At 47.5% G+C, this 25,021-nt stretch overlaps 1 protein-coding gene across 1 annotated transcript in view; it reads right to left on the reverse strand.

Annotated features, from left to right (window-relative positions):
• The window catches only part of TSPAN7 (tetraspanin 7), a 128,637-nt gene that overhangs the window by 10,043 nt on the left and 93,573 nt on the right, over positions 1-25,021 (reverse strand). Inside the window, exons 2-6 of the mRNA XM_027608907.2 lie at positions 16,379-16,567; positions 12,545-12,619; positions 10,033-10,128; positions 8,490-8,645; positions 2,926-3,009 (exon numbers count right to left, since the gene is read on the reverse strand). Of these exons, the coding sequence (XP_027464708.1) occupies positions 2,926-3,009; positions 8,490-8,645; positions 10,033-10,128; positions 12,545-12,619; positions 16,379-16,567 (600 nt within the window). The remainder of the gene's footprint in view (positions 1-2,925; positions 3,010-8,489; positions 8,646-10,032; positions 10,129-12,544; positions 12,620-16,378; positions 16,568-25,021) is intronic.

The following is a 25,021-nucleotide window of genomic DNA, read 5'->3' on the forward strand; positions in this document are numbered from 1 at the left end:
GGCATGGGAGTTTGTAGAGGAAGCCTTAAATGCCTGCCCAAATCCTGCTGCCCCCAAAACAGAACTCAGGGGCTTTAAGTTGGCTAAATGAGCTAACCAGGGACAAACTTTTTGCATAGTCTATGGAAAGGCTAGATTTGGCTTAGTTTGCCTTGTACTTTATACCACCTTTATTTCTGACACAACAGATGTGCAAGGCTAGTTTGTTCCCACACATGATAGTGCGGATGTGGATGTTAGCAGAGCAGGGGAGGGGAAGGGCAAGGAGCAGGTGGAGGGTGGGTGAGGAAAGGGGAAGAGGAAGGGAGAGGAGAGGGAGGAGAGAGAGAGAGGGAGGGAGGGAGAGAACAGCTCTGTTCTTTGCTACCTACTTTGGCCTCTACTCAGTAGAGGCCTGCTTCAGTACAGAAGGGCCAAGACATTGGCCAACATGAGTGATTCACCTGAATCAGCCAACAGGTGCTAGGTTTTACTCTGACACTGGTCCCCAAAATTTTAAACACATGTGGCTAAAGCTTTGGTTCTGGGTCATTGACCAGGACCGGTATGGCTGGTTCTTCCTGAATAGGCATCTGGTAAGTGGCCGCCACTGTCCCGGAGAGGCCTTGGACCCACCGGTATCTGGAAGCCAACTTTGGCTCCTAGCACATCACGCTAGTAAAAGGCAGCTATGGCTCTTCCTCCCCCTGCCTCCTGCGGAGCATGGCAGGTCTCAAGTCTCTGCCTCACTGCACCTGTCTGGTCCTGGGGGTGAATGGTATTGGCTAGGCGATGCCACTGGGCTTTGTGTTTTGTTGTCTTATCCCAACAATGATGTGGTACCATGATGAGACCTAAAATCTCTGTAGAGTTTCTGTTTGGGGGTTCCCTCAGGGATACTGGCCCCTCTCTCACTGCCCCAGAGGGCCACAGAGCAAACTCCACAATCCCCATGTCGAGGATTTCTTCAAGGTTAGCACAGACAGATTAATGCTCACCAGGCAATTTGTCTAAAGCAGAAATCCCCACCCCACCCCACCCGACCCCACCCCCTTCATAGGGAAGCATGACAGAGAAGTAGAAGAGAGGTCTTAATCAGATCCTTCATGACTTGGTTCACCTCACTAATGAAAATGGGAGAATCCCCCGTGCCCCTCATGGCCGTGCAGGAACATTCCTAGATGACATGATGTTTTATCCATGAGATTCCGGGCTCTGTGAGGCTCTCTTCTCCCCATGGAAAGTATTGGCATCAGGTCCCTTTATGGTTCTAGGAGAGCCATTAGGGGAGACCTCACCTATATTCCTTCCTCCGAGGGGACAGTCGTCCCCAGCCACCAAGCACACATCTGGCCTGTCGATGGCATTAACCTGACCCTGCGTATACACGCACAAACAGATGTGCAAGCTCTCTAGTGCATCTTGCACGTCTGTATCGGACGTGGGTCCCGGATCCTCTAAAACGTCCCCTGGCCATTACAGACACGTCACTGAAGTGTTATGACTCAAGTAGGATAGCAATCGGAGGAAATTTTGGGCAGCAACTTTTTGGGAAAGGTCTCTGGAGACGAACCGGCACGGTTTGTGGTGCCATCTTGGTTTGCATGTTGGCGTGTTGAGAGTGTAATTCCCTTCATGAGCTGCAAACAATGAAGAAGCACAGTGAAAGAATTTTGAAGCCACCACAAGGAGTGCACACTCCCATGGGATGAGTCCACATGCTCTTGTCAGATGAAATGTCACCCAGGTTTTTGTCACTGCTGAGGAAGAAGTTTGTCAACTGACCTGGGGCAAAACCCTCTCTTTGCAAAAAACTACTAGGGCCACGTTCTAGTCCTTGATCTAAGTGAGGGTGACACAGGTATGTTCACATTGTGCTGATTTATTAAGCTGTGCATTTATAATTTACGTATTTTTCTGTATATGCCATATTTCAATTAAAAATTTTGAAGAACGAACTTGGCTAGAACGAATGTGTGCCTGCATTGCCAGGCAGGAAGGAAGGAGGTGTGTGGGGGGGGGGCAGGGAAAAGGTAAGTATAGTCTGAGAGAGCAAATATAGAATTCAGGCAGGAGAAATTAGAGTGGTGGAGAAACATTACCAAGAGAACATTAACTGGGCTTCGTTGAGAAAACGATCTGTTGGCCTGAAAATATTTGGAGTTAAACATACATCAAGTTTTCATTTGGTTAAGTATACATGCCAATCCTCCCACCCACAGCACTATCGTTGCAACAATATGATCGTTTGGCTGGGAGGTCAGAGGCCTGTGGGATACTGCACTGCTGGGGGGAGGGGGCCCAAATTTTAGAGTCAGCTTAATCTTGTTCTATCCTTGAGGACGCGTGGCGCACTTCATTGGCAGAATGACTTCTCTCATTATTTTATAGAGGCTGGGTGGAGATAAAGGGCTACACAATAGACAAAAATTCTGTTTCCTCATAAGGAACCATAGTCAAATGTAGGATTAAAGTAATGACTGCAAGATGAAGTTCGCTAACTGTAGGCTTTCTGTAAAGGGAGACAGCTCGTGCATAATCGACAGGAACGAAGAACAAAACAGGGACAGATCGACCAGAAAAAAAAAAAGCCTCCCCCAAATCCAGATCAGCCATTTGATGTTTGGAGTTGTTTATGCTCCAATTAAACCAGCACTTTGTTCAGTTAACCTCCATTTGACCTACAGAAGAAGCAAGTTGTTTTCTGGAGCTAGTCATTAGTTGAACTGTAACCGATATTCCCTTGATGCCAAAACTTCATTTAAGTTGAAAAAGGAAAATCAATAAACAGATGACCTGAGGACTAATGAGCAAGGAGCTCTGACCCCATCTATCAGCCTCTCCCAAGGCCCAGGGCGGGCAGGCGGGGAATCCGGAGACCGGGGAGGGAAGCTGGGGCAGGAGGCCGGGGAAGGCCAGGCCTGACCGCACAATTACACAGCCTACCTGAGAGAACGCGATTCCAAAAGCCACTCCAGCAATGATTCCCATGTTGGTCTCCATGAAACTGGTCACCAGATCATAACAACCCTGCAAACAGAGAGAGAGAGAGATGCATTTCACACCCGGGTCCAGACTGAGCTGTGTTAACTTGCAACACTCCCAACATACACTCCAATTTCTCTAACCTCACAATGAACATGTGGCCAATCTGGTTGCATTTAAATCTCAACTCTCCTCCCCTGGCTGGATTATTTTAAAGCAAGTCCCAGATATGTAGTTTCATCCAGAAATGTTTCAGTGGTAGGATTCGGTGTAGCAGCAGATCTGTCAGACCTATGAAGCAAACCCTACAGACTCCAACCATACAGAGGCATTCCACATCCTTGCAGAGAAATACTCAGCATAATAAACATGGTCATGGTTACTAGCATTTTGACAACAAGTGATACAATCTTAGAAAAATAAAGTGAAATTGTCAGGTCACAGGGGAGTGTTTGAATGCCTGCCACCTTTAAGGTATCTTGGGGTTCTAAGGAGACCATTAAGTTTATTTTTTAACAGGGAAAAACCTATGTTTTAAAGTCATCTTTTCCATAAATTTACTATGTGACCTTGAACAAGTCACATCTCTTTTTTTAAAGGTTTATTTATTTATTTTGAGAGAGAGAGAGAGGGTGGGGGGAATGGCAGGGGGGAGAGAAGGAGAGAGGGAGAAAGGGTGAGAGGGTGAGAGAGGGAGAGAGAGAGAGAGAGAGAGGGAGAGAGGGAGAGAGAGAGAGAATCTCAAGCAGACTCCCTGCACGACCCTGAGATCATGACCTGAGCCGAAACCAAGAGTCAGACGCCTAACCGACTGAGCGCCCCGGGCACCCCTCACTTCTCCTTTCTAGAGGTCAATAACTTCATCCATAAAATGAAGTGAATTTCCCTTTCATAACATGAAATCTCCAAATGTTGTGATTAAAACCAACACCCATTTTACCAATTTCAATGTTAGTGTAATACTGATAAAATGAATCATCTTTCTTTAAAATAAATGATATGGTTGGAATTCAACCATGTTGCTAAACGAGTTTTTTTGCTGTTGTTATCCAGGATTACATTTTATCAGCCTAGTCCGTGTAGGAAACACCAAATTTTGTATATAACCCATAATGCAAAGGCAAAAGCTGACTCTCCCTGTTAAATGCCTGACAGGTCGAACTCGTGTGTGTGTGTGTGTGTGTGTGTGTGTGTGTGTGTGTGTGTGTGTGTGTGTGTCTATGTGTCTGTGTGTTTATATGTATATTTATTTGAAACTGGGCCAAGTCAGCCTAGATTTCTGAACTAATGTATACTGTCTCAGAAGACATGGTCTTTTTCCAGTTTTCTGAAAAACAGCTTCTACTTCAATGTATAAAGTCTGCAAAAATTAAGACATTAATTTCATAAACAGAGTAAAAAGGACTTTTGTTTATCAAGAAAGGCACACTAAATTGCAATATCTGAAGACCACAAAAAACCACGTCTCCCATACTGAAATTCAAAATTTAGCAATTTAACATTTCTCAGAGCTTATGACAATTCTACCAGTGCTGTACCTTCTAATAAGTGATATTTTATGCATCTAGTCTGTCTGCAGAGGAGAAGTGCAATAACTTAGCAGCAGCGCTTTGACACGTGTTTTCAATGCAATGGGCCAACTATACTCCTTGGTTAGCTGATGCAAATTTGAAGGCCGGGGGCGGGTGGGAAAGGAAATATGTTTCTGCTCATGAGGAATTCTGAAATTTGATTCTCCCTTTGTAGTAGAAGACTGCTGGCTGATTTCATTTTTACTAATGAAAGTAACTATCACACTACTTTCCAAAAGGTAGTGGAAGGGAGAGCAGGTTGGGTTAGGAAGAATTCAAGGCGAGAAGAGAGATGGATATTGGAATGCTTTCCTGGATGGTAGCAGCTAAGACCACGTTTTGCCCAGGTGGCCATCATGACTGTATCTTCTCCCCCACCCTTGGTGATGGTCGGGCGGAGGGATGAAGTTCATTCAGTCCAACGCCAGTGGTAGGTCACCTCAAGATATGGAAACCCGAACCCAACAATAAAGACCAGAGAAAAGCGAGGTGGGTGACTTTCTTACTCTGCAATATATCTTGGCCTAGATATTTTTCCTATGAACTTCGATTCTGCATGTAAGCGGAATATGTTTTTCTGATGTATGATTTCTGTTCCATTTGTAGGAGACTCGGAGCGGAGTCAATCACATTTTTGATAAGCCCACTCCAACCAGCAAGAGAAACCAGAAACATGCGGTCCCCGCCATTAGTGCAACTGTGACAAAATCCTTCTCTCTCAACCTTGCTCCTCAAAGTGGGACTCTTCCAGGGGCAGCAGCAGCCCCCAAGAGTTTGCTGGAAATGCAGAATCTGAGGCCTCGCTCCAGACTCCCTCCATCAGAATCGCCAAATCCCTGGGTTGTTCATTTTTTAATGAATTTTAATGAATGTGGCCACTATCTCTAGATGTTTCAGCGGCCCTTTAAAAAGCTTGAGGAGCACCCTTCTAGAAGAAAAGTTCTCCCATGGCTTTTCACTCCAAAGAAGAAAGCACCTTAATCCTATCAGTAGGAGGGTTCCTTAAAATGGGAAGATAAAAGCGATTTCGCTTCTTTGCTGTTTTCTAAACAGTCTAAGAGCAAGGTTGAAATCAATGCTTTCCATCTCCGGATTCCTCTGTTACTCACCAGGCGGACCCGTGAGCCCATTCTCCAGGTCTTAGCTCAGATCTGCAGATAGCAAGGCCATGTTTGCATTCCACCTCACATTCCCCACTACACCATGATCTTATCTGCCCACAACAATCTCTTTTCATTTCCTCAAATGAAAGCCTGGTGGTCAGGTGTGAGAGAAACCCATGCTAAGTGTCCTAGGAAACATCCAGAAACAGAACAGGTCCTTTGCTCGCCCTCTCCGCATGTTGAAACCAACAGTCACCAATGGGAAACATCCCTCTTGCCCTTGCTCTTTAAAAATGTCAAGAATTCCGATGGAGTAAGGGCTCAGTCAGTGCTGTCAGCCATGTGAACTTGCAGATATTTCAACATCCTGCTGGCAAAACCAAAATAAATCCCCTCCCCTACACAAAACAATAAACATCCTGTTTAGCTAGTCTCACCTCCCTCCTGCTCTCTCCCAGTGACTTGTACAAGGCAGGTTTCTCAGGCTGCCAGGTGAGAGCCAAGAGTCATCTTTCTGTCCTATTAAATCATAGGGTTCAAGACACAAAAAGATCGATAAGGATTTAGAATGCATGTATTCTAGACAAGAGGATTCCATAGAACTACAGGGGGGCAGTAGTTAAGCCTCCTGGGAGAGGGAGTCAGGAGAGGGGGGCTGACATTTATGAGCATCTACTATTGTGTATTCACCCCAGCCCTATCTCCTCCCTTTTATAGGCGAGGCATCTGAGACTCAGACCCGGGCCTTCATTTGTCTCAGTGGTCCGCGTGGACATGAAATGGGAACATCTAATGAGACTCAGTAGACAAATTTCAGTCTTTACTCACTTTTTCTCCACAGAGAAAGCCAGGTTGGAGAAGTTAAGCCCCTTTTCCAGGTACCTGAGGTGCCCAGGAAAATGTAAATCAAGCAGGATGGGGGTGTGGTGGGGAGGCAGGGAGTGAGGTCAATTTGCAGGTTATCAATGAATGAAATGAAAAAAAAATGCTACCCTATCTTTCTTTCTGGAAATAATTCTAAAGATCATAGAGATGCACTATAGGATAGGACTCTAAACTAGCTTTTGAAGACTAACAAAAGATCTTCCCTCTGAGGACCTGCTGCATCATTCCTAATAAAGGACAGTGTGATATAGAGGGAGACAAACTTCACCATCACCCGGGTGCTGTTTACATTGCAGTCAACATTGAACATCACACTTAACATTTCTCTGGTCCTTACTCGGGGGCCAGGCCCCGCGCTTTAGCTACTTTATCTCGTTCAGTCCTCCTATCAATCCTAAGAGGCAGGAACAATCATCTCCCTTTTACAGCTGAGAAAAATAAGAAAATAAGACTAAGAAAGGTCACCTCTTGCTGGTGGCTGAACCAGGATTTAAACTGGAGTCGGACACCAGAGCCCATGCCCCTGACTTCTAGATCCCCAGCTTTCACAAAGGGAAAGGAAGCTTGTGGGTAAAAAAAGACTACCCGGGCTGATGGTTGCTCCTTCTACAAAAATCCTCCTGAGGCTCTGTCATGCCCAAACATCACTGCCGTAAAGCGCTTCTTGTCTTTTATAAATTGGAGCATCCGTTGGAGCAGGGTATGCTCAGCGCTTCATAAAATGGCAGCCTAAGGTCATCTCTGGGGGCTCAGTGGGGATGCCCCTAAAGAGACCAGAAGTCACCTTACCGATGGGAGGCAAAGGAAGCCTCAACTTTTGGGTTCATAAGAAAATTCCAAGAGGAACAGATGTCTTCTTAGCTAAGACAAGAAGCGGTCAGTAGGGAACATCTTATTACCTCATCGCACCAATAGCAAGTAATAAGCCCAGGATGACAAAATGAGCTTCTAGAATGGCAACAATGCCCTGCAGCATTTATGCTACAAATACCAACATTAAATGGGTAAGAACACAGCAACTGTCTCTTAACAGTCTCATCTTGAGAGGATGGCTATCTTCTATGAGTTATTCAGCAGTTGGCCCAGATCACGTCAAGTGCTGAGGACCTTGGAAGGATAGAATTTTATCTGAGTAAGAAAAGAAGATTTACCCGATGGCTGCATAACAGCAGGTAAAGACAACAGCAGGGTTGGTTTTTTTCCCTCCCTTCTGTTTTACCAAAACATACTTTCTATGTGGCATTTCTCGAAATGTTTAAGAATACGGACACACTTCATACACGTTTTATCACGCCTTTGCCATATTCTCTATGAAGTGGAAGACAGAATTGGTCTTCCTTCTGGCGACTGAAATTTTATTTCCCTCATTTTCACAATGTATTAGCTTTCCAATTTCTTTTAGCCAGTTCTCTCTCTCTCTCCCCCTCGCTCTCTCCCTCTGATTTCTTTGGGACTCAAGATGCTGACAGTGAGTTGAAGTGGAGTTGCTGATTTCTTTTCCTAAAGCAGAGAGCACCCTCAAATAAAGGCCACCCTCCTGGCAGAAACAGATGTTGTCTGTCAACTCTCATCCCCCTTCCTGCTAAAGACTGGTACCCATCTGTGAATAAGTCCATGTTTAGAAGGTAGATTAAGCAGAAGAAAGACAGCCAGAAAGAAGAAAGGCCACATTCCCTGTCTGACACCAGCACCAGGTGAGCAGGAATGGCTGCTCAACCTCCCTCCCTGTGCCTGGTCAGTTCTTGCTGAGTCACAGTTGCCCCTCCAGAAGGGGACAGTCTCGGGTGCCTTGTCTCAGGTGGTGAAGGGCCACAGGGAAAGATCCTGCACGCTTGCCTAGACTACTATTTCTAACCCATTTGTCCCAGTTTCACAGAAACAAATCCACCCAAAGCCCCACCACCCCCAACCCGCCCCCCCTCAAAACATTCACCACGGATGCTGTCAGGGCTGAGAGGAAGCCTACCTTCTGGTTCACTTTGGTGGCAGCCACAGTCAGATTGTGTAGGTCCTGGGGATTGCAGTCGGTTTCGTTCAGGCAGCAGCTTGGGGGGATGCCGTGCTCCAGGAAGTAGGGACTGGCGCTCCAGTTGGTGTAGTTCTGCACGCCACAGCAGCTCAGCTGTCAAGGGGCAAAGGGAAAGACCCGAAGTGTGTGGGTCACAGACACCATGGTCCTCCGCCTCACTGCCCCGGGCTGTTTAAATGAGAAACTCGGCCCAAGGCCCCAAGTCAACAGGCACAGCTTTGGTGAGTAAAGGCAAGCTGGGGTTCCACTAACGCTCATACTCCCTGGGAAGCCCGACCGAACTGAGAGAAGGAAGTCAGTCCGAGACTGCATGTTGTGTTGGCTTCCTCACCACGTCCACAAAGTAAAGCAGGGCTTCTTGGGCCTGGCTCCGCATCGACATCACCTGTGTGGGCTGGCCGCTCTTATAGGTATGAAGCGACTAAATCCGGCTCGTTGATGGGGAAGCCGAGACAAAAATGGCTTTAAAGAGCTCTTTTTGAGGCTTATAGGTCATAGGAGCTATGCCAATAGTAAATGGATTGGGGGTGGGGGGGGGAAGGAAGAGAAAGGAGAGAAGAGGAAGAGAGAGCTGGTGTTGGTAAACTATAGCCCACCTGCTATCTGCTTTTGTAAATCAAGTTTTGGGGGGACATGGCCATCCTAGCCCTTTACAGACTGACAGCACGGCCCTCAAAGCCTAAAATAGTGACCACAGGACCCTTTCCAGAAAAAGTGCGCCAACCCCTGACATAGAGAGTGTTAAAGGAAACGGGGCAAAAATAGAAATGAATTACTGAATCTGGGTAAAGGGCATACAGTTCCTTATACTCTTCTTGCAACTTTTCTGTTGAGTTGGGAATGTTATCAAAATGCCAAAAAAAAAAAAAAATACTGCTACTGAAGTAAAAAACAAAACAAAACATGCAACCCCCACCCCCACCCCCGCCGCTGCCAACCAAAGAGCTCCCCAGGTGATCCAGATGGGCCGTGAGGCTTGAGCACCAGCACCTGTCCCCCTGAGCACCTCCAGGCAGGGGACAGCTACTTCTCTCACCTCCTCTACAAAGCACCAGGCAGCCTGGGGCAGTCGCACTCCTGCCAGACCCTTGGCTTCTCCCAGACCCACTGTCCACCCGCGTTACACTGCCCACGCCAGGAAACATAGCTCACTGGAGCTCTCCACTCAGCCTAAAGACACCACTTGCAGAATGCCAGCCTTTGGGAGCCCATGCTAAGCAAGGTCACCCATCGCCTCGTTTCCAAGACTTTGGCTATTAAGGGCAAGCTAGCTTTCCTTGGGATGCTCATAATTCATCCTGATGAAAGGAAAGCCACAGGCACTGGTCCCTCTTGATGCTGATTACCCGGATAACTGGACATTTAGCCGAGCACTGGGTGTGAACTCTTAGAAATGGAAGTGAGGGACAGGAATGAGTAGCAAGTGCTCATGGCCCCGCGCCCCCAGCAGCCCCCAAGGCTACGGCCTGATGTCACTTACGCTGCGCTGCACGTGATCCACCGCCCGGCTCCTCTCATCATTGCCGTTGTAATTCTGCATGGCATCCGTGTAAGTCCTCAGGAAGGTGTCCTTGATCTGTGGAAGGCAGGAGGAATGTGGTTCCGGTCCACCGCCACCCAAACGGACTCAGATTCATACCAACTTCTACCCCCAAAATGGCCTCTTCTGAAAAAATCTCTGAATCAGTGTAGGCCAGGGAGGGAATGCCCTGTCTTCTGAGACAAAAGATCTCAGAAAATTCGCTGAGGGATTTATTAGCTCAGGATTTAAAAAAAAAAAAAAAAAATGTTTTCCTCATCCCCAATCCAGAGGAAGAAGCCTGCCTCATGAAATGACCCACTGATGTGGCCAGTTTCTGAAAGAGTGTGACAGTGAGCCCCAACCTCAGGCCTGGCTTTTCTCCTGATTTTCTTCAAATTGACTGATGGGCACCTTTCTCTCTGTAACTTCTCCTGCCCTCGCTCAGAAGAATAACAAAGGGCAGGCCACTGGAAGGCAGGAAGACTGATGGTGCTGTGACCAGACCCGGATCCCTGTTCTAGCAGACAGGAGTAGGGCAAAACCAACCTGCACTTAACCTGTCTCTATTGAGGCCAAAAAGAGAGGCGGAGGGACGTGAACTTTTCTTGTTACGAGGTAGTTCACAAAACCCTTCCTCCTCCTCTGGGAGCACATTTGGCCGTGGGTTAACTTTCAAGCTCTGTTCCCCTGGAAACCCACTGAAGGGGGGGCGTCAGGTGTGTTACCAGGCAACTCCCCACGTCTGGTGAGACTGCCCCCGATTGCTGAAACGACTCTGGAGTGGGAGGACAGCAAATGACATTAATTGCCTGGTGGGAAGCTTGGGGCTAAGTATGGTGACTCTCTTACAGAGGCATGCTCCTTGCTGAAATACCAGGCGCTCTGCCCATGGTACAGTTAGTTACAAGAGATCAATGGACACTAGTCACATGGAGCTTCTAAGCCAAGGTAGATACCACACCTGGCTGTGTCCTTTCATTTCGCTGCACCTGCACTGTCTCTGTGGAGTGGGCAGGTGCACACGGAACAGACCCTGGGCCACGTTGAGGACTTCCACAGGAGAAACAAGCCCCTTGCTGGTGGGCGAAGGGTGGCTTCACGCCCCCCCACCCACCACTCCCCTCAGTGTGTCAGATGCACAGAGGTGAGGTAGATGAGGGCACCCAGGCCCTGGGTATCCCTCCCCCCTCCCCCAGGGAGCCCAGTCATGGCAGCACACGGGAGGAGAGGGGGCAAGGACCCAGCCGTGTCTGGGGAGTTCACACACGTGTCAGGGGCACCTCTAGGGCTGTGGAGGCCGGGACTTCATCAGGTTTCACCTCGCCTGACAATAAGAATGGGGAATCTAATTCCAGATGCAGCACCCATATACAAAATGGGTTCTAGAAGTCGGCCTTGACACCCGAGATCGAACCTCCGGTAAGGGGAAGACCAGAGCAATGGGGAAAAGGGGCAGAAAGTGCCACGAGCAAGCTCACTGGGAACTGAACTTGGCCAGGCACAGAAGCAGGGTCTGGGACAGATCATGCCAGACGTTCAACAGCCTCAGTGCGTTTTCCACCTTTAACTTGCTGTTCTTTTGTTTTTCCTTTCTAACACACGCGCCTCTACTTCGGGCTTGACTGCTATTTACAGGGTACAGTAACAGACTGCGGGGGGGTTAGCGCTAGTGCTTTATTGTAGCATGTACCCTGTCTGATCTGTCACCACTATACACATCTGACAGGGGACACCGTGGTGGCTACAGACAGCACGAGGGCGTCTCATCTCTGCCTGAGAGTCTACCCATTGTCTTAACAGAGCATCCACAGTGACAGTCCATGGGAGGAGGGCCACACAGGATACAGAACAGCCAGCCATGTCCTTGAAACCACAGTTACGATCACAGAACAGTACTCAGAATTCTTTTTCTCCAGCCTCCGAAGTCTAAACTATTACATGTCATTAGAAACAAAGCCATGTAGGGGTTTCAGATCATGACAGCCCTCTTCTCTATTGCCCTTGCCACCACACGGCGTAGCAGGGCTCCTCGTTCCTGGGCTTGGCTTCTACCTTCCCAGGGCTCTGAGGAGGGAAGAGGGGAGCGTAGGCTATTTGGGGGAAATCAAGCAGTCACAGAAATCTCGTTATACAGACACCCACTTGTGCCTTGCTGAGGCTGCTATTTTAAAAGGAGTATATTTGATCGACACCAAAGGTCACTGCTTTAAAACAAGGTGGAGAATCATTTCCTGCAGGAGCTATATCACGAAATAGAATGAGGATCAACAACTAAGGTTTTGAGTTTGGTGAAATTCCTGCATTTAGATTTTTATTGGCATTTCAGCCCCTATGAAGCGACGTTTGGAAAACAGCGATACCACTGGAGATGCTAACTGGCCCCCATGTGCCCCTCACACATTATGAGAGGTTTCAAAAATCCTCCTACCAAAGACCCTCCAACCGAGTTCTCTACGTTGTGTATACTCACCTCATGACGGAACACGAACCCAGAAATGCCAGCTACCAGCTCAGCCAGGAACACCAGCGACAGAAACATGGCATACTGAAAATCAAGCACACGGGGACAAAGGCAGACACGTTAGGATTGGGATGCGTGCTCCTTTGGGGTAGGTGGCTTCTCCATCACAGGGAATCACACAAATTCTCATATCCCCCAAAGTTGAGGAAAAGTTTAAAAATACTCTTGTCCAGATTTCCCCACATGATCCTCAATATAGAAATGTGTCTATTTAATATGCATAAGCGTTTTGGGCCACACATGCTGAGGAGAGCTCATCCGGAGACTCAGCTCAACCAGGAGAAATCTGGAAGGGCTTTTTATAACTCAGGTATCCGCTATTTTTGATGTTAGAATTGTTGAGCAAGAAGGTACTCTGGGGGGAAAAAAAAACCCAAAAACCAAAAAACAAGTACTCTGGAGGTTCACGGTTCTGCCCCGTCTGGGGGTCTTTCATACCACCTCCCCCATGACGGTCAGCTGACGTCTGCGGGCACCCTTCATCTGGCTTCTGCAAGCTTAGCATAGTCCCTCCACCCGTGTACCCCTAGCGGCCCAATCAGTTTCCAAGCTTTCCCATTGCTGGGAAGACTTCCTTTCTCTTGGCCACAGTCTGCCTACTTGTAACTTCCACTCCCTGGTGCTAGAACGGCTTTCAGAAGATCTGACAACCAGCCCAACCTTGCTCCTACACAAGGGCCCGTCATATGTGTGACCCCTTCCATGATGTGAACCCACTGCTTCTCTTCGTTTGGGTAAATCCCTCCGGTTTTCTTGAGCACATCTCTTAAAATGGCTTCAGACCCCCTTCCTTTGCAACTGTATCAAGCCCATGCTGCCAGAAAGACCAGAATGCACACGGGCCAACATTCTTCCTCAATATGGTGATCAGCCTTGAGTATAGCACTTAGAGCAGGGGCCAGGGGGCTACTTCCCTCTCTGGTTCTGCACAGCGTGTGGAGTTGATAGCCTTTAAAAAGCAAGTAAGCTACGTGACTGTTTGTAAGTATCTAAAACCCTTAGTGCTTCTTATTCGTTTCATGCTTCCTGTACTTTCCAAGTGGACTGTGTATGTGTGTGTGTGTGTGTGCGCGTGCGCGCACGTGAGTGCGCATGCAGGGATAAATTACATGGTACTTATGAGACATTAAGGGTTTCCATTTTTGTGGCTTTGAAAAGCAGATAAAAGGAAAGAGAAGAGATTCTTTTCCTACAAGGCATATGTCTTACAATCTGTTTCTTCTCATCTCAAAATGAAATACAACAGTCCTGAATGTTTGCAATGGTCCTAGGTGATGCTGTAGAATTTGGATAGACTCGATGTGGTCGTGTTACTTATTTGTAGAGTGTACATATGTGCACAGGATCATAAATTATTTCTCTTGGGTAGTGGCACATGTTAAAAGGAGAAAATACTGGCTTAAAAGGCCAATTTTGTTCAAAATCTTAACAAAAGTCTCTACACACATTTAAAGCACAGCCACTAAAATAGCAAACACAGTTATGAGTAGAATGCCCCGTGTACATGACATCTGTCTCTCAACTTAGTACAAAATGCAATGAGAAGCACATGTGACTCCAGAGAGCGTCTCACACCAGGCCTAGAATCCACCAGAAAGTCCAATGGGAAAGTAACTGTCAGGAGGCAGGTGGGAGAAAGGACATTTGACTACGTGGTCAGATGTCCTCCTAGGTTTACATCCTAGCTTTGTTGTGGGCTCTTAGGAAAGAGGCAGCCACTCTGGGCCTCCATAAAGTGAAAATAGTTATTTTCAGTTGTTTTGCAATTAATGAGGTTAAATGAGGACCATAACATTCTAGACTGACAGTTAATCAGTCACTTCCGCTCCTGTCAGCCAGATCAGCAGTTTCCGGTCTCTGGGAAGTTCCCTGTTTCTGGGAGCTTCCAGAGAACAGCTGCTTCTCCTTCAGAAGGCCTTGGCCAAAAGCCTACTGGGGAAAGCTTTTACTAAATATAGGTGGTAGGGGTCGAGTTTTCTACATGTGAAAATACTGTAGTAGAGAGAGTCCTGGCTTTGGAAGGAGATGTCTATGGGTTTCAGACCCAGCTCTCCCCACACTAGCTGGGTGAAGCAGGGCTGGTTACGCACCTAGTACAGCATCCAGCAGAGAAAAGGAATTAGTGTTTTTTAAAAGACCAAAGACAAAAACTAAACAAAACCCCCAAAACTTCTCTCCAAAGGCCCACCTGCTAGTGAGCTCACAAGTGGTAGGAGAAAATGGCAGAGTGGTTTGAAACCGCCTTCAGCAGAGTCCAATGCTATTCTTTCATACATGGGGACAGAGGCCCAAAGAGGCTACATCCCCGCCATTAAAGACCTAAGCCAGGTCTCCTCCCTTCTTGTTTGGACAGATGGATTCTTAGCCATCTTTCTTTTTTTATGCCTCTGAAGTAAATTCTCCCCTTGCTACTCACTGCACTAAACGCGAGGCTCCCAACCCTTGCTGTACCATCGAAACCTCTAGAGAGCTTTCGGAGAATGTGATGCCAGGGCCCCAATGCCATAAATTCTGGTTCAGCTGGCCGGAGGTGGGACGCCTGGCGAAGGCGTTTTTAGAAAGCTGCCCAGGTGATATAAGCAGGCATGCAGAGTTGAGGACTTAACCAAAAGCCATCCTCGTGCTTGTAAGAAACCCTAGAAGGTGGACCCAGGGCGCTAGCATAGAGTGGCAGGTGACAGCAGCAGAAATGCCTCTGTGTGGCCTCACTCTGGCTTTTCCACCAACCTCGAAGAATCCGTGCTGGCCAGGGCATCAGCCTCCCGCACGGTCTGCAGGACAGAAGTGGCCAGAGCAAATGCTACCTACATGAGGTTGTCAAGAGAGAGACTAATCGGTGCCACTTTGGAAGGTGGTTCCTTTAGAGTGAGTCACCCTTACCCCCATATCTGTCACTAGAGGGTATTAAATGTCACCCTAACTTGGGGCTAACCACAGCACTGAGGGACTCTCCACTCTCCCCTTTCACAAAATGAGGCGTCTGAAAGCAATCTCTGTAAACACAATGTTCTTTTGAGGAGAGGCCCTTGGTACCTTTTATCTATAAAATCCTTTAAAAGTTAATGCTCACTGACGAAGAGCATGGGTGGTGAGTGGACAATTAGGCAATGAGTCTACCAAAAACCTAAGAATCATGGTAACAGCCTTACAACACCCTGCCCCTTACCCTTTGGGAAACATCACGCTGTGTGTGTCCTATTGCAGTGAAGGCGCCCAGCCCTGGGCCTGGTAGCCAACATTTGGCACGGCATCAACCCTCTGTTGAGTGGGGAAGCTCTGGCTTAGCAACACTCCCATAGCGCTGAACTGGGGTGCACAGGTTGAGAAGAACATGCCCACGCAGCCAAGCATAGCCAAGTTCAAGGAGGCAAAATGTATTTCTCCAGTGGGAACTTGAAGCCGTAGGGCTGCTGATGTTTGGGATGCTGCCTAGCCCACCAAAGCTGCACATCACATACCTGAAGCGATTTCTAAGAAGGAATGCAAAACTGGACCAAGGCATCTCGCCATGAGGATATAAATGGCTTCTGAGAACCACAGCCTGCTGCTTTGTTACCACCTACCTCGAGGGACCAGAACTGGATTTTTTTGTGCCAGGCTGTGTTCGGGGTTGTTTTGCCCTCTAAGGGATTAAAGGGTGGATTAGGTAAGAGTCTGGACTAAAATTAGAGTCCACACATATTGACTTGTGGGTGGCTTCAAGAAGGGCCAGGTCACTTTCATGTGATTTATATTTTTTCACAAAGTCGTTGAAAGAGCAGTATTCTGTTGTGACAGACTCACCAGTTTCAGCATCCACGGGCTACCACGGCAGGTCGCGAAGCATCCAAACAGGCCAAAAACCACGATAGTGGTGCCAGTTCCGATGAGCACGTACGGAGCATTCGTGGAGTTCTCAGCAATCAGGGAGATGTAGGTGCCCAGAGTGAGTTTGCCCCAGACTCCAACAGCCAGCAGGATCACCCCAGTGATCTGAAAAGGTGGGCGGGAGGAGAGAAGGGACTATGAAACTGTGAAGGTGAGAATCGACACCCTCGATATGGCCTGGATGTGAAGACTCTTATTTCCATGGGTAAGTGGCACTTGCTGCAGGAGTCCTCGAAGCGGTGGGAAGTGTCGGAGACCAGCCACTCAAGCCGTCCCAAACTAAAGACACTTGGGTTTTGTACAATTAGATCTGGCCCTTACACAAAGCCATATGTGGTTACCACATGGATTGGAAGTCTAGCTGACAACAAGGAAGCTTTTTTTAAATCTGTTTCTGGAAAATGCATGTTCATGCTAATACAGGTCTCAGAGCCCTCCCAGGCCTGGTCGGAGAGCTGCCACCCAATGCCGAGCTGGGCATAAGGCCATTAAGAATGTCGGCCACCCTCTTCAATGGCACGTGTGGATACGGTACGTTTTAAGGACATTTTGCATGATGTTTTAAGGAGCAAAATGATTTTCTTTCCCTGTTAGAACAAAAATCTCTACAAAAGCAAAACATTCAAAATATTTTTGAATCCCTATTGATACACTGCCTTATTTACAGTGCTTTATTCAATATAAAACAACAGAAGAATCTGAAGCTTTCTTGGAATTAGCAATAATGCGATTTGGCAAATCCCACCGATCAGTCCAAAGGAAATCGCCACAGCATGTCTAAACTACAGGACCTTGCATCATTCAGGCCCTTACTTTAGGGAACAGACTTGGGGCTACATGCTGTGCTTTACCCTCCACCCCTGGCAGGCCACACGACCCAGCAGCTTCAGCGGCTAAAGCCAGTTGTTGACTTTGTGTCTCTATCTCCCAGCTGGTCTCGACTTCAGTTTTCCAGTAGCTTAGCCACTCGTTCAAACGGACAGCCCCCTAAATGCCACCTCCTCTGACACCTCATGAGGCTCGAAAGAAGCGTGGGTGTCCAAAGAAGCCCTTTCCCAAGTTCTGTCCCACCCTATCACCCAATGTCCTATAGCAAATGCCTCAGCTTCCTGTCCAGCCTGGCCATCCAAGTGAGGAGGCATGATGAGAAACAGGAGCAAAGCAGTAGGGTACAAATCAATACCCACCTTGCCAAGGTCTCCCCTGTCCATCAACACACTCCCAAATATGCGCTACACGAGGAAGCAAACGGTGGGGCCAGTGAAGATGCCTGGCCCTCTCTCCTGTACACTCCGAAAACCCCCGCAGTTTGGAGCCACCAAGATCCACCATCAGGCTGATTCTCTGTGTGGCATGCTCCACCCATTTGGCGGAAGGGATCAGCAGGAAAAGCAAGAGCTTGGTGATATTCCCCTACCCCCACCCCAGTTGCCTCTCTACTCTGCAGAACCATCACCGTGAAAGGCAGATTCAAAAGCTTTGAATCAGAAAAAGATTGAGAGACTAGTGCTAGTTTTGTAAGGGGAAGGCGAATGAATGTGACGCGATCTTGAGGAGAAAGCGTTTGACACTAATATTTAGGAGAAGGTGGCCCAGGGGAGGTCTATCGCCTTTGAACAGTTCCATTGGGGGATGGCCTCAGTGAGTTAAGAAAACCAAGGCCAGAGGCTGCCAAGAGTTTCAAGGCCTCTGCTGACACCTGGTGGTTGCTAAAGAAAGTAGCTCCCTTGAACAGCCTTCTTCCGCCACAGGGAAGCATAAAATGGAAACATAAAATGCTTTTCAGTCACCAGAAGCAAAAGTTAAGATTCACCTCTCCACTCATTAGGGGTGAGAACGCAGTGAATATTAGGGAGAAGGGAGAGTGCCTGGGTTATCTTTTATGTCTCAATGCTTTATACAGTGCCAAACACGGCCATTTCACTTCTCTGGGTCTTAGAACATCTGCCTCATAAAAGAGTCCTTCAACTGTCACATACTTACAAAACTTCTCCGTCGGGTGGGTATTGTGAGGGGCTTTAAAATGGAACCAGAGAAAAATCTCGTCCCCAATTTCCCACTTCTACCTATTTCCCTCGTCTACCTATTTCCCACTATACATTAGGCATTATCTGCCTAATGCTATAAGTGTCACAGTGCCAATGTACTGATCAAAACCAGGAATTCAGTTAAGGCAGGCACTGTTTAGGCTGAAGACACATCTCCTCTACAGACTTGCTCTTTTTCATGTGACTGCTCCCTGCCCCCCACCCCGAGATTCAAAACGCTTCGGACATATGTCGTTAGGATGCATTGGCTTTAGTGACCGAAGAGAAGAGTCTGATGGCTTAGATTTCTGTGACCAGCCACTTCATACAGTGCACTTACTACCACAATAAATATATGCAGCATATCAAAGTTAACCCAAATCTGGATTTTAAAGGTAACAGTATTAACATTTTGATCCCTTTTCTCCTTTCAAAAAATAATTTCTCTGAATGCCACCATGGCTTCATTATAGGACAGCAGTCTCAGGTAAAGTACAAAACCTACAATATCAACTTTGTTAAAATGTTCATAAAATGTAAATTACGTTAACATTTATTTTTGCAGACCTCAAAGGTACCTCTTAAAGATTGTCAGTGGAAGCAAAGAAACACAACACTGTGGGTACCACGTTGTGTGGGAGAAAAGCCATCCAGGATCCTGACCTAGACCAAGCCAGTCATCCTCTAAGGAGCTCTCTTTCTCCTAATGACGTGGAGACTGGCATAGATGGGCCCCATCCAGCACCTGTCTGCTAGGAATCTAAGAACAGCCCAGAGAGAAAAGCCCTCCTCCGATGTTGCTCTTCTCACACTCAGAGATCCCTGATGGCCCAAGTCTGTGTTTGGAAGGCCGCACCCCACCTACACAAGGCCTTCTGAGCACACCGAACCCGCCTCTGCAGCCTCATCTCCCTCCCTCTTTATGCATTCTATGTAGTTCCAGTAAAACTGAGCTGTTCTCTGCGTATTCCCTGTGCTTTACTGCTTCTCAGCCCTGGCTCGATGATGATCCTTTTGGTGAGAATTCCTCCCCTTCCGATCACTACCTGTCTACATCCTTAACTTGTACGGCATACCGTGCCTACTCCTCCCAGTCTCCTTACGCAGAACTTACTCTGTACTATGCCACTGTCACGCGGTGCCCTATCCCCCTCGCATGCACATCCAGGACTCTGACCCTCTTGAGGGCAGGAGATGTGTGTCTTGCACATGGTCAATGTCCAGTACATGTCCACTGAGCAAATGAATAAACAGCCGATGTTAGATGTGAGAAGGGACAAGAAGCCTCCTGCTAGCCGTCGACCTGCTATACTCTCTGCAGCTCTCTGAGGAACTATCAGAAATGGTACGAAGGCCAACCGGAGCAGGCATTGTCATCTAGGGGAAATCACAATGCTTAAGGACAAAGACGAGAAGATGAACTGGACAAGGGAAAGAAGGTTGGGCTGGACTTGGGTCAAGTATGGGACAAAAGCGCCAGGCGCTTGAAGGAAAAAACTACAAGCCAAGGGCTGAAGAGCCATAAAATACAAACTCGTGCTTTCTCTCATTTTGTCTACTATAATAATGCTTCTCGCCAAGGATAAGAAACCTACAAAGACAAGCCAAAATCAAAAGTCATTGTTATACACTGTGTGACTTTCTTCTTGGTTCCTGTCAACAGACACGCACATGCGCACGCGCACACTCCCCCCTACGTGTACCTTTACAAGCACCCACAGGGTGAAAAGCAAGGCACGCGTTCCCTTGACATGCTTCTTCTGCTTTTGCTCGCCATGAATAGGCTCAGGGCTCACCAAAGCAATTTTGTGTCTGAGCTCCTCAGAGCCCTGCAATTTCTAAACCCATCAGTGTGTCACTGGTTTAGCTTTCTCATGGAAGTTTTGCTTCTTTCTCAGAAGACTCCATTAGCAAGCAGCCAACAGGGTGGCTGAAGAGGGGACAGATCAGAGCCTACAGGTCAGAGCCCACACAAGTGGTCTGGGAAAGGTGCTGCCGCCACCTCACCCATTCTCATGTCAACTACGAGCCAGGAGGGCAGGCCCTGTACCCGCCAGCAGTAGCCAGGCTGAGGCTCAGGGTCTCCTCTCATTCCCAGCCTCTCGTGGCAGCTCGACATTTTGTGTGCTTCCAGTGCAGCTCAGAATATGTGGGTAGTAGAGTACTTCCGGCTACCTCTGATTTAGGCTTGGTGAGGAGGCTGAAAAAGCTATAATGGTAGCACCGTAAATTGTAGACCAGAACTAGAGAATGTGATGGCTCACATTACCTTAAAATCGCATTGCAAGGATACTATGGGTAGGTTGGCCAATATTGCATGGGGTGTCCAAAATGCTCTGGAAGAGGTTTCCTGAGGTTCATTGTCATTCAGAAGTAGATTCTGGGGGAGCAATGGCAGCGATCTGTGTGGTCCTTTGCTCCCCCTGCCAGGTCAACACAGCTAATGCTGGAAAGTCTCCCTATCGTCCCTGCAGCGTCCTGGTCCTCAGAGAGGAGCCAGGGAGACGGTGCTTCTGTCTTTCTCACATGCCTACGGGCATTTCACTGGAACCCACTGCCTCCCCTGCCCACAGACCACAGCCTTCTGATTGAGCAGCTGTAGCTCCTCTCATGCCCATGAAAGGCTGTGCCAGGTTTGGGTCTGATGGAGCCAAGTCCATGTACTCTTTATTTCCTTAATTTCATGAGATACGAAATATGCACTTGGCTCACTGTTGGCATAATGTGTATCTGTTCTTGTAGGTGGGGTTCATGAACCCATGTATTATGCAATGAAAAAAAAAAAAAAGACCACGACAAACTGAATTAGAGAAGCACCAGCTCTCTCGAATGCACCCCATCCTAAGAAGCCATCTGGGATAGAAAGTACAGGAACGAAAGACCAGCCTGAAGAAACACACAGAAGAAATCGTAGGCCGAAATCTCAGCTAGACAGCAGGTTAGGCAGAAGCCACAGATTGATCATCCCAAAGGCTTCCAAGTTAATTCGCCCCTGGCAACTCCATGCAGAGGCACTGTGAAATGTTCCGGCCCAACTGCAGACAATTCTCTAACTCAGAAAAACCACATGACACAGAAACTCCATCCACATCATAATCAAAATAAATACAATTAAATAATAATTAAAGCAGTAATTAAATCATTAAAAGACAGGGTCCTCAGAAGTTAGATTTTTAAGAAGCAGCCAAGCAAATTATGCTTTCTGCCCCCTCTTACTTGAAGCATGATGCTGAGGAGACCACGGGGCCGGGCACTTTGCCTGGTGTTCTGACCTGATTTTGTACACGGGGAGACAAAGCAACTGGAAAGGTAGACAAACCAGCAATTTCCGCCACATTGCGGTTTTTTCTCTTTAAACTTGAAGAAGTAACAGTGTGAATCTGTCGTATTTACAACTTAAGATTTTATTACAAGTTATTTGTGAAAATACGGGGTTGGGCTAAGAGGCAGAATTGATTGGGGTTTTCCAGTGGGCTTGAGAACCCAGTCCAGCTGAGGGGCAGAAGGAGAGCCAGTGTGTTTATTTAAAATGTAGGTGAAGGGAAGAGCTCTGGGCTGGGACTTAGGATCCCAGGGCTTCAAGTTGCAGTTGATCACAAATTAGCTGTGTGACTTGGGGCAGACCACCTAACCTTTCTGGGCCTCGGTTCCCTCTTCTGTAAGATCAGGAGGTGGAAAAACCTGATTTCCAGTGCTCCCCTCCAGCTCTAACATTCTGAGACACCAAATCAGAAGCTGCAACTTGACATGCTTATTCACTCGCAAATCTATTTAGGGAAGTGCCCACTGGGAAAATAAGCACCAGGAAGTTTATTAGGTTCTCCCTGTGACTGACAAACTGTCAGCAGTGGGAGTAGGCAAGTAGGCTCGTCTCTGGACTCAATGCCCATCATTCTACCAGCTTTCTGAGGTGACAAGTGGTTTCTGGGAAAGAGAAGGAAAGAAAAACACCCAGGGGGGCAGGCATTGCCGTTTTACGCGGACGCTCAAAGATTTCCTAAGGTCACTAGCGTAACAACAAGCTTTCCTTTTTTATATGAAGATGACATGTCGTCTTAAGAGTGGTAAGACCTATGATTTGAGCTGCTTTTTTCTAGGCAGATCTGTTAGCCAACTCAACTCTTCTATGTGTGGAAGAGAGGGAGATTAGTGCGATCTCTAAAAGGGGAAGGGAAGTTGAGAAGAGGGAGAGAATTGGGATGATCTTAAACACTGATTTGTTAAAACTGGGTTTGAGAACCATTAGGAAACCCAGAGACTTGTCTGGTCCCGGCCCTGTTTTCTATGGGGTTTGACGTGACCAAAGGCCACCTGGGGAGCGTTCCGAAGGCACTCGTGGAGGTGAGACCACAGTTTGGGAGCGAGTCAGAGATGCAGGTAAGGGCTGAGGCCAGAAGTGACAGCCGAGGGAAAGATGTGTCTCAGGAAACAGAAGCAGAGGATGCGGGGGAAGGACGGGGCTGAGGCTGGAGGAAGATAGTCACTAGAATGTCAGGGGATGATGCCGGAATTTGGGGGAACAGTGAGGAGATGCAGAACTGAGTGGACAAGTCTATGAAGGTGGCTGCCGACAGGAGTAGGAGACATGGAAGAAAGAGACTTTTTTTTTTATTCCCCTAAAGACTTATGGGAAACAAGGTCAGCACAATTCATGGGCCCCATATATGCCGATGGGCAGACGCAGGACTCTTCCTTTACACACCCAAGGAAACCCACTACAATTGTATTTTATATTTAAATATTACTTCATCCTATAGCCAACTCACAGAATTCAAATTCCAGGAGCTAGGTCATGAGCCCAGAGTGATTTGTCAAAAACTCTAGCTTCTATTTGGATTTTAACAGTGAGCAGCCAGGGTCTGATGTACACGCTGTCAAACAGATCATACATCGATGCTTCTAAAAATATGAAAAGGGCTTTGAACAGCCCTGTGAAAACTCAGGAATTCCAGTTCCTGCTGTGGGCTCACCACACGCCTTTCTTCACATGTTTAGCTAAGCAGCTGATCGTGTCACAGGCAACGGTTCCAGGAATGCTTAAAGTCTATCAAACAAGGCTTCCGTCCTTGAGCCAGTCAGGTTGCAGATCTGTGGCTTGGTTCTCCATCTGTGAAATGACAGGACTTGCCCCCGTAACATCTATAGGAGCCCTTCCAGTGCTTAAGTTTTATGTGTTTCTTTGAGTTGCCCAGGGGTCCTCAGAAGGGCCAAGATCAAACCCAACTGTTCCCTAGGATGCAGACCACACTGGTCAATAGTGTTCCCCAAGGGCTTATGCTGGCTGGGCTTTGTACTCAGCCTGGGGGAGGCTAGCTGGGGAGGGGCTCAAGCAGATGGCTGGTTGAAGACTGAATAATCCCTAATGTCCTAGATGCCCAGGGAGTGGTGGCAATTGATCAATATGTTGGCAGCACTTCCTGAATTCAAAACTGGCTCTGAACATGGTGGAGACATCTGAAATGGAGCTCTCTTGGAAAAGTCAGGGCTATACAGCTGCTAAAATCATAATCAAGACCACTTTAGTCAAATAGCCTTTCACTACTTGAATTACTAAACCCCTTCAAATGAGCCCAACCGGTTCCACCTTCTACTTAATTCCATTATTCAACAAAGTGTCACAGGAAATTTCCAAACATGTTATTAGGGACTCTGTATATCCTACTAGGAAATGTGAAAGAATGGGCAGCCCTGAATTGGTTTTGTATTTCCTGTATATTACTCTAAAGGATTCTGGACTTTAGGTCTCCTCCCTCTTAAGAAAAAAAAAAAAATCCACAAAGAAAGGCCCCAGAAGCAAAAGAGAATTTCGCTCCATGCTTATTAGCACATTGAGAAATGTTCCATTGTATCAGGGAGAAATTTTTTTTTTAAAGATTTTGTTTATTTATTTGGCAGAGAGATACAGAGAGAGAACAAGTAGGCAGAGAGGCAGGCAGAGGGAGAGGGAGAAGCAGGCTCCCTGCCGAGCAGGGAGCCCAATGCGGGGCTCGATCCCAGGACCCTGGGATTATGACCTGAGCCGAAGGCAGCCGCTTAACCAACTGAGCCACCCAGGTACCCTCAGGGAGAAATTTTAAGGGCAGCTTCTCGGCATTACTTTTCATCTGTAAGTCTTGCTGAGTTCTTCCTGAAAATGTTCAAAACAGGACCTAGGTTTGTGATTTACACCACCGCGGAGTGTCTTACCCCAACCTCCAGCCTCTAAGAGCTCGTAAAAGAAAGAAGCCAACAAACCAGAGGATGAGACTGTCTGGACGTAGCTCACACCTCTCGTCTCACTGATGACCCAGATATATAAATAGATGGCATACAGATGAACGCTTACGAAGAATTGGGACAGCAAAGCCACTTATGGGGAGATTTGTGTACTTAGAAACCAGGACCAGCTGTAGTGGCTAAAGTGACAGAAGCTTAATATCTGGGGGATTCCCTCTATGCCACACCTCCTCCGTGGAACCCCCAAGTTGATCTACTCGCATTTAAAAGCTGTTGGTCCAGCTGACACACACGAAGAGGCAGGTGAGTGCCGGGA

Source organism: Zalophus californianus, chromosome X (genome assembly GCF_009762305.2).
Source record: "Zalophus californianus isolate mZalCal1 chromosome X, mZalCal1.pri.v2, whole genome shotgun sequence".
In the NCBI taxonomy this organism is placed as follows: domain Eukaryota; kingdom Metazoa; phylum Chordata; class Mammalia; order Carnivora; family Otariidae; genus Zalophus; species Zalophus californianus.